The 16,639-nt window shown below is 48.0% G+C and overlaps 1 protein-coding gene across 2 annotated transcripts in view; it reads right to left on the bottom strand.

The window, feature by feature from the left end:
* The window catches only part of PLB1 (phospholipase B1), a 138,883-nt gene that overhangs the window by 69,066 nt on the left and 53,178 nt on the right, over window positions 1-16,639 (bottom strand). For both annotated transcript variants that reach the window (XM_074331834.1, XM_019735316.2), the window contains 8 exons: window positions 15,605-15,667; window positions 14,741-14,820; window positions 13,792-13,867; window positions 12,771-12,863; window positions 11,683-11,739; window positions 6,516-6,587; window positions 5,653-5,727; window positions 3,327-3,390 (listed from right to left, as the gene is read on the bottom strand). In XM_074331834.1, coding sequence (XP_074187935.1) covers window positions 3,327-3,390; window positions 5,653-5,727; window positions 6,516-6,587; window positions 11,683-11,739; window positions 12,771-12,863; window positions 13,792-13,867; window positions 14,741-14,820; window positions 15,605-15,667 — 580 coding nt within the window. The remainder of the gene's footprint in view (window positions 1-3,326; window positions 3,391-5,652; window positions 5,728-6,515; window positions 6,588-11,682; window positions 11,740-12,770; window positions 12,864-13,791; window positions 13,868-14,740; window positions 14,821-15,604; window positions 15,668-16,639) is intronic.

The following is a 16,639-nucleotide window of genomic DNA, read 5'->3' as shown; positions in this document are numbered from 1 at the left end:
GCACCCTGGCTGCCCTGGCCTGTTGATGAAGGCAGTTTCCTGTTTTGAAACACCTAGGTGTTTAGCTAGGTATGTCTGTGGATGGTTTGAGAGAAACACTAGGAAAGGGGACTAACAAAGAAGGTTTTTGAAAACAACTCTGAAGGCAAAGTAGTTATTTTATAAGAAAAATCGTTTTAACAGAGGTTTCTTTGGTCTAGCCGGTTTTTAAGATCTTTTTCAACCCTGAGAATTGTTGATTGGCTGAATTACAAATACTGGACAGTTCAGATTAGTACAACAAATATTTATGGGTTCCTACCAGGTGCTGAGTCATTGGGAATCTAAAGATAAGACAACCTGCTCTTATAAGTATGTATCAGATGCCTTCATCTTGATTAGAAATTGCAAACGTGATCTCCAGAAGAGTGAACGACCTCACCAGAAACATGACAATAATCAAAGGAAAATAATAATGTGGCCCTGTGCTAAGTCCTCTTCTTACCCCAGCAGTCACAAGTATGATTAAAACGTCTCATCCTAGATTATGCACAGTAATGACATATGTTTCTCATTATAGTCTAGGGAGCTGTGGCCATTTGTCTATGACACTTTTCAGGTGGGACTCAGAAGTATAGGCCCGGCATTGATCTCTAAGTATTGCCACCTACGTAGTTGGAGAGAGAGTGTTTTGGTCCCATGCCCACCTGGTTAGGTCAAGCAGGCTTAAATCTGTCCATCTGCTTATTCAAACTGCTCCTATCACCAGAGTATCTCAGGTCTCAAGGTCTTGAGATTTCTTGCACTTACACCTTCAAGTGCCAATAAACAACAATGTCAGGGTCAGGGAATAAAGGAGAGGTTCACATTTTATTTGGCTTTTTGATGTTGAGATAGGCTCTCAGGGATTGGTTGGTTATCATTGTCATGACAGGAACGTAATCTAGACAGATTGCAAAATACTTTACAGCTCCTCCTTTCAGAACGATAAGATTAAAAGGAGATGGATATTGTTTCATTGCAAAGAGCATGGCTATTAAAACATCCACATTCTCTCTCCTCCTCTCTCTCTCTCTGTACAAACACACCTACATAAGTACCTACATATATAACTACATCTTGGAGCCTTGGAGGGCCTACGTATGAAGCTAGTCATTTGCTCCTGCCACAAAATCCTGCTAGTAAACTAACCAATAGGTGTGAGTTGTCACCAAGTGTGGTGGAAAAAGTTAAAAGACTGAGTGTGAGTGTGTGTGTGAGTGTGAGAGAATGTGAGTGTGTGTATGTAAGATCTTGATCAGCTATTCTTTTATTCTGCAACATAGCACAAGAGCCAGTCACACACCAGAGTTTGGGTCAGAAGAGTTTTGACTGATTTGCCAGTCATTTGGCTTTATTTGAGTGTGTAGAGCTGAGACATGCGTGCGGTGCAGGCTGACAGCCAGGGCATTCATTTGTTCTAACACTCTGCAAAAGGAGGCAACCTGACGACAAAGATTTGCATCCCCGAAAGATTCCTGCTCGTCCCTGTGACAGCTCCAAACTTAATTTTCTACCTTGCAAGGCACATAGGAGGCACTCAACAAAGCATCTGATAAATAAATGAACAAGTGAACAAATCGATAAAAGAAAAAATGAGTCGTCCTCCAGGACCCTACTTCACTGCTGCAGAATTGCTCCCGGGCTGGTGATTTGAGTTGTGCAGGTGACCCGACAACCCTCCCGTGAGTTCCCATAGTCACAGGCACACAGCCATCCCTCCCAGACTGGCTGGCCTTGAGGAAAAGGCTCGGCCTTAGGCAAATCCTCTTTGGGAAGGTCTCTGCCTAGAACATTCCGTGACTCTCATTTTCATGGCCCAACAACAGTCATTTTGGAAATACTGAACAGCAGTAAAAACGGCACATTAATAAGACAGCATATCATCAACAAGACAACCAGTAAAAAGTGTTGGAGAGGCTGTGGAGAAAAAGGAACCCTCATACACTGTTGATGGGAATGCAGACTGGTGCAGCCATTATGGAAGGCAGTGTGGAGGTTCCTCAAAAAATTAAGAGTAGAATTACTGTATGACCCAGCAATCCCTCTCCTGGGTATCTACCCAAAAAATATGAAAGCATTTATACATAAAGACACGTGTGCTCCAATGTTCATTGCAGCTTTGTTTACGGTGGCCAAGACATGGAAACAACCAAAATGTCCTTCGATAGATGAATGGATAAAGAAGTTGTGGTATATATACACAATGGAATACTATTCGATGGTAAGAAAAGATGATATAGGAACATTTCTGACAAAATGGATGGATCTTGAGAGTATAATGCTAAGCGAAATAAGTAGGACAGAAAAAACAGAGAACCATGTGATTTCACTGATATGTGGTATATAAACCAAAAACAACAAAAGAACAAGACAAACAAATGAGAAACAAAAACTCATAGACACAGACAATAATTTAGTGGTTACCAGAGGGTAAGGGGAGTGGGAGGTGGGAGATGAGGGTAAGGGGGATCAAATATATGGTGATGGAAGGAGAACTGACTCTCGGTGGTGAACACACAACGGGATCCATAGATGATGTAATACAGAACTGTACACCTGAAATCTGTAACTTTACTAACAATTGTCACCCCAATAAATTAAAAAAAAACACCGAAAAAAAAAAAATAAGGCAGCGTGTTTTCCTGTTCTGTGTGGTGTTTGAGTGCATCCGCATTTGGCTCCAACAGGGAGTGTGGACTGGTTATTTTTGCTTCCTGCTTCGAGGTTGTTTTGCTTTTTGGAGAACAAATTCACCTCATCAAGGCTTAAAGGCAGGGACAATGACATCTGCTCACTGAACTAACACTGTGCTCTTTGCTAACTATGGCCTGGTACAAAAGTAATGCTTAGTAAATGCTTTCTGATAATGTTATCATCTCATATCTCATCTCATCTCATATCATGTCACACCACATCATAGCGTATCATACCACACCATATCATATCACATTTTAGTTAAAGAGTAATCAAGTACAGGCATAAACTCACAAATATGCAGGCATAATGTGGAGAACCTGTGGGTTTGGTTTCAGACCACCACAAGAAAGTCAGTATTGCAATAAAGTGAGTTGTAATCTTTTTGCTGATGGAGGGTCTTGCCTACAATTTGTAAAAAAACCCCACAAAACTGCAACACCTGTGAAGCGCAATAAGACGAGGTATACCTGTACATTCAGAGCTACTTTTATTATCCTTGAAAAATCTTGGGTGCCTCTCAGATTGTATAGAAAGTCCTTGTCATTCTAAGGTTGCTCTTACTTTAGGCCTCAAATGAGTTTAAAAATCACTGGATTCAAGCCGTGTACCTGAGGTGGGAATGCTGTCGGAGGGATCCTTGTCAGGGCACCTGATTTCTATTCCATCTCTCACCTGAAAGGAGACAAAGAGGAAATAAACAGGAAGGGAACATGGAAATTTGGGTGAGAAGTGGGATCTCTACTTTGGAAAATATCACTTAATATAGAAACCTAAGCATCTTTTAAGATCTCTCCCTCTCCTTCAATACTCATATCCGGGTGTCTACAACATCCTTTCCAAATGCTCCCAAACACGTCCGCTCTCTCCTCGACCCTCTACCTCAGCCTTAGACCAGGTCTCTGTTACTTATTTACTGAAATCCTGCAGTAGTCACAGCACCGGTGCTGTGAGCTTCCTGCTCCGCCTCTGAATCCATTGAGAGGAATCTCTCTCCCAACATAACAGAACTATGGCATTCCCCTGGCCAAATTCTCAGTGAAAGCAGGGTTTTTTAATCTGTTTTGGGTCTTGTTGTATCCCCAGAGCCTAGAACGGTGCACAATAGATGCTCAATAAATACAGAGGGAGCCAAAACAACGCATACACATTTTAAGAAAGGAAAACTGCATTAAAATTGTAATACTCCATATATACTGATAACAAAAGAAGAGTATAAGTCACATTTGGCTTCTCCAATGACCAGAGGTGTTCAAAGTGGTTCCCATCAGAGTCCAGACACTTTTGATTACAGCGAACTGCTGCTTGAGCAACGTTGACCAAAGTGTCCACTTGTATACATTTTTTGGCACCCCTGGTATTTGTTGGTTGAATAGTAAATATATTTCTACTCTGTATTAACATCAGCATAAAATCCATCCTTCTTAGCATGGCCTAAGAGTCCCCCAGATATTCTAAACCATCAGAGTTGACCCAATTCTGGGTACTGTCCATGCCGCCACGTCTTTGCCCAAGCACTTACTTCTAGCCTCCCCTTTCCTGTCCGTCTCTCTGTTTCCCCCCACATCCATTCACCGGGCTCAACCTTAGTTGTCCTTCAAGCCTAAGGTCATGGGTACTCTTTGGGAAGGCTTCTTCAATTCTCTCTTGTCTGAATTATTGCGCAGACTCTGTGTTCTCAGAAAACTCCATGGAAACTTTAATTACACACTTACTCCATTGTGCTATAATCACTGGTTGACTTCACTAGACCAAATTCCTTAGGACAAGTAAGTTTTGTATTGATGTTTTTATCTCCTATGTCTAGTACCCATCTTTCCACCACCCACTTAGTCCTTCAACTAATAATGATTAGGTACCTGCTCTGAGTCCCTGCCCTTGCTGACCTTGTATGCTAGTGGTACATAGCAGGTAAACAATAACTGTACCCAGAAGGAATGTATCACTCCCTATTATCACATGATAATAGCAACACTTACATAAAACTTACAGAATGCCTGATCTATTAGACATGCTTTATGCTTATTATTTATTACAACTTCATAACAGCTCCATGAGGTAGGACTATGATTAAAAAAACCAAGGCACAGAGAGAATTAAGTACCTTGTCCATTGACACAGAGCCAGTAAGTGGAAGGGCCTGGATTTGAACCCAGAGCCAGTTCTCTCACCTCACTGTGCCATGCTGCCTCTCAGATATACCCTCATTGCCAATAGTAGTTAGAAAGTGTGGGACACGTTGATAAGTCAAATCTTTCACACTGTATCTCCTGGGCTTTGTGGTGGAGGTTATCACCTTGAGCAACTTTCACCCTCATTTTACAATAGGGAGACAGGGATGGTACTAGGACGGAATTTGTCACAACCCATCTCAGTCCCCAGTCCTCTGAGAAAGAGGGTATCAACCCGCAAGAGTTTCTTGGTTCCTCCGGGGAGTGCAGGGTGCCCTATCTAATCTTCACAGGAAGTATCAGAAAGAGTCACGAGATAAGCAATAAGCAAAGACGTGAGTAGGTATGAGGTGTAGACCAATTTCTGAGGCCTTTTGGTCTCCATGCTGTCTGCTTTTAGATTTCACCACACCTCTCTGCATTTTCTTAACATTCTCTTCAAATTAAGGCCTCAGGTGAGTTTCAGAGGACTTGTCAGATATTTGGGAAGGGCCTGGAGAATCCTGCCTTACATCAAAACCGACAGGGAACAGGCTGTGCTGAGCCTCCTCACACCCCGTAGCGAGGCCTTTCTAAAGACAGAGCCACGGGGCAGACCTGCTTCAAGCATCAAGGAAACAGCCACACACCTGCTCCTTCACCCTTTCCATGCTGCTCATGGGGTTTCAGGACAGAAAGAATCCCGAGGAAGGTCCCAAAGACTTCACAAGGGGTATGGCCCCTGGTTCACTACCATGTTTATCAATCACAGAAAACTTCTCCATACCTCAGGCTTCCCATGGGGTTTCGTCAACCGGGGCAGGTAGTTGCTATTCCTGTAGGTGAACAGATATGGATTCTCCTGCAGAGAAAAGTAATGTGTTGTAACCATGACCCAGAGATCTGTACCATTTAATCATCAGATTTTATCATCCAGCAATGACTTTGGCTAATTTGGAACATTCATACCATCGTTTAAATGAAAACCATTCTCTGGGTTTCCTTCTCTGTACTGCCTTTGAGTTCCCTGAAGGAAACCATTAATGCTTCAAAATTTTCCATTGCAATAGTCAGCATCTCGTGTTTTCTACCAGGAGGTCCATGCTATCAGGCAAAGTACATACATTTCCATGAAAAGAGAACTTAATTGTAAGCTTCCTGGCAGCCAGAGCAAAGAGGGAAACAGGATGAATTATATAGTTTTCATAGTGTAGTCACAAAAAACCTACCAATTCATCAAGAAAGCCAAAACTTTGACTAGCATTAAATGCTAAAAGGAATTCTCGTTTATGTTATTTTTCTTATCCATTTATTCAGCAACAAACATTAATTATATGCCTACTATATACTAGGTACACGTTTAAGAAACCCATCTTTACATTTGGGGTCAGGTGAGATGCGGCTTTGTTGCTAGGCCCGCCACAGATGTGGAGAGAGCTTCAGTTTTGCTAAAACGGCTCTCCTGGCCCAAAAGCGTAAACCTTAAGTGTGCCAAAAATGCAAATCTGTGCCTAGGCTCAGAAGAACAGACCCAAGATTCTAAAGGCACTTATGTCCCAGCCAGGTAAGATCCCACTTCACAGCAAAGCCCATCCCATTTCTTTCTCCAATTCAGCAAAAGATTTCCTCTCCTCCCCAGCCCTTGCCTACCTGAGAGGGACATTTCACCAGCTTCCTGTGTTTTGCACTGATTGTCTCATCTTTCTCTCCTGCTGGCTCCATCTAGAAAAGAAGGTGATCTTTAGAACAGAAAAGTTATGCACAGGTGGCAGCCTCCCAGGGTACCACTGAGAAAGCCTCATTCATCCAACATTTCTCAGAGCTTGACTCTGGACCAGCAGCATCAAATGTCCAGCCTCCATCCCAGACCTGCTTAGTCAGAAACTCTGGGGTAGGGACCATAAGCACGAGAGAAATGAATGATTCCTAGCCCACCCCATCCTGATGTCACAGAAGGAGAAATTGAACACTAGAGAGGTCGGAGTGGGACCAGGACATCGGTGTCCTGGATCCAACCACATGTCTCAGTGAGTCACATGGCTTCCTGGTCATCCGGGGACCGGTTACTCAGCTTGCCTTCTTGTCCCCTCTTCTTGCTGCCCATCTGTTGGCTGGCTCATTGATTCAACTTCCTTTGGAGAGGAGAGCAGGATGGGAAGGAAGGGTGAACACGTAGCGCTTGTGTAAAGCAGGCGCCCTCTACCCAGGGCTCCCCTTCCCTTTGTGGGTGTAAACTCATGTCCAGTGGGGAATGAAAGAAACCCTCTGTTTCCTGAGAACTGCTTATACAAGTGTGAGTGAAGCAACTTACGGGTCCCGGGTCAAGTCCCACATCTTGAACTGGGACACGGAAGTACAGTGACATGGGCCACAGCATGGTCTCCACCCTCACAAACAACTAGAATGTCTGGTGATTTAGGAGTGAGAGATGGTGGCATAAGCTCTGATATAGGCAGCTACTTAAATGATAACCACAGCCTATCTAACAACGTAGACAAATAGGGTGTGGTGTACCAACAGGGGAAACGGGGTGGTGATAAAGCTCAGATGAAAGCCTTGTGGGGAGAGGGGAAAGTGAAAGCAGTTGAAGAACTTGATACGGGATTGATTTTTTAAAAATTCCTTTTGTTATTTTAAATGATCATTTTATGTACGTAAACACTTAAACAGAGTGGCTTTGAGAGATCACATATTTTCTTTTGCACGCACATGCACTACCTCTACCATTGCAGAACCTCGCGTTTGCTGCCAGCCTGACTGTCCACAGGTGCTAGGCTCCTGTGACACCTTTGTCCTTCACTTTCCCTTCCAAGGACCTTGACAGGGGCACAAGAGGCCGGAGGGCCCAGGCTGGAGCAGCCTGTCTGGCTCAGCTACGGGCTTTGCCATTCTCCATGAGGACTTTAGATTCTTCAGCAATATCTTATCCCAGAATCTGTGCCCACTAAACAAGAAGCAGGAAAGAACTTTACCCTTCGTGGGACTGGCTCTTCCCCCAAGTGGATCAAATCAGGTAAGAGGGTATAATTAATCATTTGGAAAAGGAGTGGCAACACTTTAGCTCAAGGGCTGGAGGAGGAACTGGGGCCTCCAGCTTCTTTCAGTTTTATTCTGATGGTAGACACTCCTAGAGATGGGAGGTCCCACCCCGAATGCTGAGGCCTGTTCTGGAAGGGAGCGTTTAGTGGGTTGGTGGCCAGGTGTCCATCTAGCCTGCTTTCTTCTCTTCAGTCTTTCAAGAATTTAATCAATAATACCATGTTTCCCTGAAAATAAGACCTAACCGGAAAACAAGCCTTAGCATGAATTTTCAGGATGATATTCCCCTGAACAGAAGCCCTAATGTGTCTTTTGGAGCAAAAATTAATATAAGACCCAACCTTGTTTTCAGGAAAACACTGTAGAGTCTAGAAAGAAACATGGAAAGAGCCACATCTTAATGATTCTGTTAGAATAGAATCAGCAGAGCATTTTTTTAAGGTCCTCAAAGAAGGAAAATTCATAGGTTTTCCCAATAGAGCCACTTTCATTAAGAACCTTGTCCTGAATGTTTGTCCTTCACCTACATCCTTCCCGCTTCCACTGCTCCCCTTTACACCCACCCTGACCCTGTGTCCTCAGAGAGGATGGAGAATGATGTGCTTCTTCAAACGACCCCTGACGTGTCTCTCCTTCCACCCACGCAACACACAAATGCACGTACATGTCAGGAATATTTGTGTTCTTACTCCACTTTTCAGCCCTTTAATTGCTCATATCTGCTGTGCACAGTTTCCCTGATGCCCTGAAATTACCTGGAGTGGGGGAGGGGTGGGAAGGAGACCTTAGATGTTCTGTCCAAGTAGAATGCCCACTCAGTTGTGAGCAATTTGTGAGTGTCCTCATCCTGCCCTGTGGCTCTCGCACCCTGCACAAGGCTTGGCACCAGGTGGGGGTCAGAGATGGCTGGAAGGATCTGGGAAACGAGTTCCCCAAAGGTGGGTCTTTTTAAAATTACTGTTGTATAAACATGATCAGAAAACACTGAGGAGAAGGCAGGAAGGGCCTAGGGAAAGAAATATGTCCCCAACACAAAACCTTCCTCAGCGTTATGTCAGGAGCTCAGCTTCAGTCTGGGGGGCTCATTCTGCTGAGACAGTGTGTTTCAGAAGCATGCGAGTGTGTGGACTTGACCTCCACTGGCCCTCAGAGCTTATGCCTATGCTGGGGCTTTTGGGGAGTGGGGGGCAGACCCTGGCATGGCCCTGCACAGCCATCCCTCCCATTGAGTCCTGGGCATGAGGAAGGGTAGGGGCATAGAACCTGGGCCCCTGTGGTCTCAGCATTTCCGCTGGTCTCTCTGCGCCCCATACATGAGGGGCTGTGTGTCTGCGAATGTGGGCCTGGACGGACATGTCTGGCTTTTACCTCTGTGGCTAAGCCCAACACAGCAGAGGCTGAAGGAGGTGAATGCAGAGAGGCTCCTGGCTTCCCCATGTTCCTGGGAGGACATAAGATGAACCCAAGGGTGAACCGCTCCTATATTTTCCCAAGGCCCTTGGAGGCTGGCTGAGGGTCATTACAGCCTTTTGGCAAATAGAGAAAATGGAGACCAAGAAAAGTCACATGACTCACTTCAAGAAACGCCCGAAAACAGCTGGAACCAGAATCCAGGTTTTCTGGCTCCTCACCCGGTGGCCTTTGCCCTAATCGCTTACACTCCCAGTTTCCCATGGACTAGTCCATGTCTGCAGGAGCTGTCCATGCGTTCTAACCACTGTGCTCGCTCCGAGAGTCATGGGATGATCTGGCCAATCCCCGGTGAGGAAGCCAGGGGACAGACACGCCTGGGGAGACCCCTCCCTTTTCTCTGGCCTGGCTGCAAGAACCCTGAGAACTCTCACTGGGAAATGACTGGTACCTGGTTGGACAGGTCTAGAGAGAGCAGGGGGACTGTCCGCCCAGGAAAGCCACCTCTTTCTCTTCACAGCCTGGTGACATCTACTGTGTCCCCGTCCTTTGGCCTTGAGTGTGAGACCTTTCGTTCCTCTCTGTGCTCATCCTCAAGTGGGCTATAGGGCACTGTGCGTGCCTGAATGGACAGTACTCAGGCTCAACAAAGGTAGTTATCGCTGCTGCCACCACCACGGATGACACTCAATAGCAAGAGAGATGAAGAGAGAAAGAGGGAGAGAGGAGCCCTTTCTCCCTATCTGCTCTCTCCAGCTTCTTTCTGGTGTTCAACGTGCTTCCTTGGTTCTCGGGGCTTCCTTATCCCCATGGTTTCCTCTCATCAGACCAGCCTCCTGCTGCCTCTTGCTAATGCATTTGGCTCCTTCTTTTCTCCACGTCCTTGGCTCATAAATGTCCTCTTGATAAAAATGTCTGTCCTGACCTCCTCTGACACATCCTACAAAGTCAAATCTCACCATCATGGGGGCTCTCCTGACCTCTTGCCCATATCACTTCTGGCTGGGTTCAGAGTCCAGCACATCACTACTGGCTGAGTGGAAGTTTACTCTTGTTCCTCTGGGTCGCCTGACCCTTCCAGCTACACCCTAGGCTCAGTGAGGTCATAGGTCATTTGGTGTGTCGCTGTACCTTCCTCGGACCCAGCACAGGGCCAGGCATGTCGTAGGTGCCCTTTTGTTGCTTGGGAGAGAGGTGACATAGGAAGAGGAGGAGATAGGTTTGGCTGAGCTGGAATAATGAGCCCTTCTCTCCCGGAGAGAGAGGGTAGCGGGAGGACAGCTCCTGCAGGAGAGGTCAGGTTGCTTTTCTCTGCCCCTCCCAGGAAATCAGCAACAATTTCCTGGGGGAAACACTCCACCTAAGGGTCAGGCTCACTGACAAGGGTCCTTGTTCAAAGAAATGCTTTCTTCAAGGACAGTATGTTGCCACTGATATGGGCTGTCCGGGGCAGGTCCCGCCCCCTTTTCTGCTTTCTGTCTTACTGGCACATGCATACTAAAACACAGCTGCTCATAGTACGCAGCATAGTACATCAGCTGAAAAGACGGAGAAGAAAGTTTCTAATCCAAAGGAGAAGAAAACCAAGTTTCTGTCACTGGAATTCTAAAAATAGGGCAGCACGGATGGGGAAAAAAGTAAATGGCAAAATCAGGTCTCTGTCTGGTGCCCTGGAAAGTCTCAAAGTTTTGACATTATATTCCATCCGCTGATGAATCCCAGATAGCCCTGGGCAACGTTTGAGGTGTGGGGAAAGCCTGTCATAGTTCTAGTAAGAAGGGCCAACTTGTGTCAAGTACTCACTGTGGGTCAGGGGTGAGCTATACACTTGACATGTATTGGGTTTTGCAGAAAGGGAGTTGAGACCCTAGGTGCACACAACTTTTGAGAGTTGGAATTAAGATTTGAACCCAGGTCTTCACCACGCTAAAGTCCAGGTGCATCCCAGGCACCATCCTGGGCCTTTGAAACCACACCATGGCACTTAAGTGTAAAGTGAGGGAAAGTTGGCCTGGAACTGCTGTGTGAGCCGTCCCCTAGTGCCCCACTCCAAGTGAAGTCTCCCACACAGACTCCGGGGATACTTCCCTGCCTCTGGGAAGAGTGGGACTGGGGCTGCACTGTCAGGGCTGCAGCACTGCCCTGGGACAAGGCGGTGAAACTCCCAGCTGCCAGAGCTGGGCTGTCACCAGGTGCGAGGAGGCTCCCTGCTGGCCCAGAATCATCGCCCTGGGATCCTGCTGGCATCCTGCAGCCCCTGCATCAAAGCAGTGGGCAGAGTAGGTGCAGTGGTGGGAGCCTTGCCTCTCCTTCTGTAGGTCAAATCCCCAGGTTGGCACAGCCGCCTCCCGGGACCCTAGCCACTCACCATGTTGTTCCAGAGATTCAAGGCGAGTGTGGTGGGATCCTGAAGTGGCTGCTGCCTCTGAAAAAGAACCAGATAAGAACCTTGTGGGCCCCCAATGATGGGGTGCACCTGCCATGCCCTTGGAGGCTCTCCCTGGCATGGGGTGGTCCTGATCCGTCCAGGCTCTTTCTCTCAGCCCCTTTCCACATCAGTAATGGTGGGCACTGAGAGGACCGCTGTCTGGAATCAGGGCTCAGAGGTGAGGGATTGCAGGAGCAGGTCAACCTCTGGCTGTTTGTCATTATCAGGGGGTTCTCCATAATGGAACCAAATAGCAGAAGGAGCAGTGACAGGAAAGTGTCACATGTGGTCTGAGCAGGAGCAGGGGATGGGAGCTGATATTCCTCTCCCTCCTTTTAAACCACTATTTAAACATCGTTTAAGTCCTGGAGGGGGCACAGTGACTCCAACAGGCAGAAGCCTAGAGGGAGGGACTGTCCCAGACACACAGCGAAGCCTCAGCCTGTCAGAGAGACCCTGCTGAGCATGCGTTGACACACCGCCATGGTCATAGCCTGGATACTCCACTGGGGCCAAGGGCATCTGCCCAGTGACCTTGGGGTGGGGGAAGTGACACAAACTACCCTCCCTGCAGAGGGAGAGGGTGATGTGGTGCCCTGGAAATTCTTACCCTGAAAAGTCACAATAGCTAAGAGGTCCTGAGGGTTTCCCAAGCACCAAGCCCTGCTCTAAGTTCCTCATACACATTTACTCATGCGATCCTGACAACCACCCTAGAGGGAGGGAATATTAATAGTGACGCTGATTTCACAGATGAGAAACCAAGCTACAGAGTTCCAACACCTTGCCCAAGGTCACACAGCTGGCCCATTTCAAAGCCAGGAGCCGTCTGGCTCGTATCCATGCTCTTTACCTCTGGGCTGCTCTGCCTCATGGAGTTCTCCAAGCCCGTGGGGAAATCAGGAAAAAAGTCTAACAAAATAGCAGCATCCCCCCTCCCCCAGACTACAATCCTGGGCTCGGTGAAGCCCAACTGGGCGGGAGGGGGAGCGTGTGTGGGCCAGGCTCTCACGGCCACCCTCACTCACCGAGAGTGTCTCGTAGAAGAAGGGCTGGAAAACCACTGCGAAGGACTCCTGCTGATTGTACTTGCTGGAGGCCAGGAGACGTTCCCAGCTTTCCTGAAGAAGGGAGCAGAAATGTGTACTGAGGAGCACCGCAAGCCACAGCCTGCCCCGTGGTCCAACCAGGGAGTTCTCAGCAGCCCCTCGGTCACAATCACCATCACGCGCTGCTCTGAATTGAAGGCTATTAGGAAGCTCCCTCTTGTCTCACCCTTCAGGCCCTTTGAGGAACTAAATCAGGTCTTCATTTTCTTCTGAAGCCCCAGCTTCAGGTAATACCAGAGATAGATAGACCTGAAATATATTCTCTGGGAGCTCAAGGCTACACCAGCCCGGCACACGGGTAGGGCCCCCGTGCTCGGTCCAAGGGCCAAGTTCTGTAGAGGGATGCGCCATTTACCATTCAGAACATGTTATTTCTGGAGTGAGACAAGTGCCACACAGCTTCATATATAACTTTCTTCTTAAACAAAAATCATGTGAACACATGCCAACAGAAACTGTGCTTTGAGCCATGTGCTGATAGGGACATTGGCTTCCACTGAGCCATCCTCACTCTCCTGGGGTCTGGTCTCTAAACTAGAAAGCACGTCTTTGGGAACCCTGGATTGCCCTTGGGCTGTAGTCTGGGGTAAAAGCCCAGTTTGGGCAAAACCAGCTCACCAGCCACAGATGCAGTGGTGTAAGCAGTGATGAGAAGCAGAACCGTTACTGAAGGAATCTGCAAAGTCCTTTAGTACCTTTTCCCTGTCCCCTTGTCCCCCCCACCCCCACCCCAATCTGCCAGTACTGTCATCCCCACTTTACAGACAGGAATACAGGGTCATCACGGGGAGTGAACTGAAAGTAGCTGTCTCTGGACCCGAACTCAGTTGGAGAAGTCCTACTATAGCAAATTCACACCCTAATTGTCCCTACCACCCCACTCTCTTCCATGACACCCCGGCCCTAGGAGCCACCTGCCAGTTTCCCAGAGTGGGCTCACCTGATAGAACCACTGTGACACAACCTTGGACAGCTTCGAGGTGTCCCCTGAGCAGTGGCAGGGCTCTGCTGCAGGGCTGCAGGTTCAAACAAGCAGGAAATGTGAGCGGGGGCCATTCAGGCTGCCCATGGGGAAACAAGGGAGCCAGAGGGACCTGGGTGTTGCCCAGGGAGTGGGGAAGGAGAATTTGGAAGTCTTAGAGAGCGCAAAAGGAAGGCAGCACATGTTGAAGAGAATAAAGGGTAGAGTGGAAAGGTATGTTGTGATCTGGTTCCCAGCTGTCCCTTCCTCGGGGTGGGGAAGGGATATGGAGTCACGCGCCCTCTCACTACCTCCTGGCACACCACCTCCCTCATTGCTTCCACACCAGAAACCCACTTCCAGTTCTTCCTCCCCCGACTCTGTGTGTCCTTTCTCTTCAAACCCCTCCTTTCCATTGCCGCCACCTTCAGCAGTCTCTACCCTGACTTTTATTCACGTGAACTTCTTTTCTGGGTGCAAACCCAGAAATCATAGGACTTGGGTTAAAGGAGTTTAACTTCTATGACAAATTTCAGAAATATATGAGAATCGTGTCCTGTGGAGATAAAATACATTTAGGCTAAATTTTGTTCTTTCCAGTTTCTAGAAGTTATCACTCTTTGGCTTGTGGATGCTTTGCCAAACCTGGTTTTTAAGTTCTCAAGTCACTGTGGTGGGGGCTGGTCATTGGCACTACATCAGCCAGACTGAATAGTTCATCCTTTGACTCAGTCCCCCAAACAATACGTGGTGGACTTCACCCACTAGCTGCGTGATCTTGCGCGCTTCGCACACATCGCTTACTCTCTCTCAGCTTCTATCCTTTGAATTTCCCTCATAGGATTAACACACATGAAATGCCCCACGCAGTACCTGGCACCCAGCAGCCACTCAACATATGCTGGTCCCATTCCACTCCCCTTTTTACCTGAGCGGGGTCCCCTGATGCCAGTGAGACACCCCTACAGCCTCAGAGAGATCCACCAGGTTCACAAATGCTTTGGGGACCTAAGAGAATACAAGGGAGAAAAACGAACATTTGCAAAGTCACCATCACTGCCCAGAGAACCCCTGGTTTGAGCCCGTTTGGGGTCTGGCTGAGCATGACGGGGCCTCTTTGACAGGTATTTGGTTGGGGTTTGTCCAAAGCTGCCAGCCTACTGGTTGTGCAGAAATGTGTCATTCACCATCCCTCAGGATGGGCAGGGCACCTCCCCACCACATGTCAACAGGGGAGCAGGACCATGGTGATGCCAGGACTCGAGGCCCCCTCCGACAGAAACGCTGCCTCCCCTGGGAGCTAAGGGGTGGGTGCGAGCCACAGAGTCCCCCTTGCAGTCTCAGAACTTGCAGGTTCACTGTGGTCACTCAAGAAAGGGAAGCCCTGAAGGTTCTCAAGGCCTATCCAGGCCATCACTGCCCCAGACGCAGTCACAGGAAGGCCTGGGGGGGGGGGGGAGTGGAGTCACCAAGTCCCCTGCGAAGAACTGTGCTGTATTCCCTCTTCCTCCCCCAGAAGTCTGTGTCAGAAACACCTTTTGTAAGAATGAAGGGCTGCCTAGCTGACCTGGGTTTTCAGGTATGAAGGGTAAAAGACTGGCTCCTCCAGACCCTCTCCCTAGGGCCTTGATCTCTCTCATGGCAGGTCTGGCACCTCTCCATTTTTCTCACCCCAGTGGAGGCCATTTGAGAGTAACCAGAAAAGGGCAGCTTTCTCTTGGCTGGGGAAGGCATCCGTGAGAAAGCTCTTGGGGCGTGGTCCCACAGAGCTGGGGGAAGCTGCAAGCCTCACCTTCTGGAGCAGGTAGTCCAGTGTCCTAGTCAGCTTGTTCATGCTAGCCGTCATGTGTCTTTGCTGTGAGAGGAGAGATGTGCTGAGCGTAGGTTGGGACAGGCGACATGGGGGTCACGCAGGCCTGGCTTCTCCTCTCCCCAAGCCCCGCCCTCAACAGTGCCAACGGCCCTAACTAGCCCCAGTTTCTCGCAAACGAGGGTAGAATTCCCAGAGCTTCTTAGGATTTTTGTCCATTTTCTGACTTCCCCAACCCATCATCCACCAGGAAAATAACCAACCTCCACCAAACGAGAAGCTCCATATTAGGGAAGGGCAAATTCAAGGTCAAGACAATTCTAAAGATCACATCAAGGGATGGGAGAGAGGACTTGCTCCCAGAAACTAACACTTTTATCTGAAGAAAATCAGGTCAAAGGGGGAACATAATTACCCTTGGATTTAAGGACCCAGATGGACCTCAAAACTTCTGCATGGCCCTCTTTCCTAGACCTCCCCCTGCCACATTTTCCCCGAGTAAGAAAAGGGCTCCTGCACAGAATATTTCAAGATATCCCCTACCCACCCAATTCTTTGCAAGTAATGAAAATAAGTAAATAAGAGCACCTTAAAAACAGACGCTGGTAAAAAAAACAAAAAAAAGAAAAAAAAAACCAGACGCTGGTTCACCTTTTCAGGGTAAATAAACAAAACAAACAAAAAACAGCCAACAGAAATAAACTTCATAACAAGACGGCTGCCTGTAAACTGGCTGTCCCCTGAGGTGACGTGGCTCAGACAGGAAGACAAGGGAGGCCCAGGAGCTGTTCTGTTTCCTGGGGGGACATAGGCAGTGACTCTGGAGACAGCTGACAGTCCCTCGGGCTGGGACCGCCTGTAGGGCAGTCTCCCCACTCCCAACCCCCTGCTTTGGTGCCAGGTTGTTCTCTGGAAGCTAGTTCTGCTCACTCTGTGGCCACAGCCAGCAATGAAGACTCCTGCCTCATCTTCTTCAGTCTAAGTGAGTCTCTCCCAGAGCACGACATTAAACATCTC

This window comes from Rhinolophus sinicus, linkage group LG05 (assembly GCF_036562045.2).
Source record: "Rhinolophus sinicus isolate RSC01 linkage group LG05, ASM3656204v1, whole genome shotgun sequence".
In the NCBI taxonomy this organism is placed as follows: Eukaryota; Metazoa; Chordata; class Mammalia; order Chiroptera; family Rhinolophidae; genus Rhinolophus; species Rhinolophus sinicus.
The sequence above is the reverse complement of the archived record's forward strand: the minus strand, read 5'-3'. Positions and strand labels throughout refer to the sequence as shown.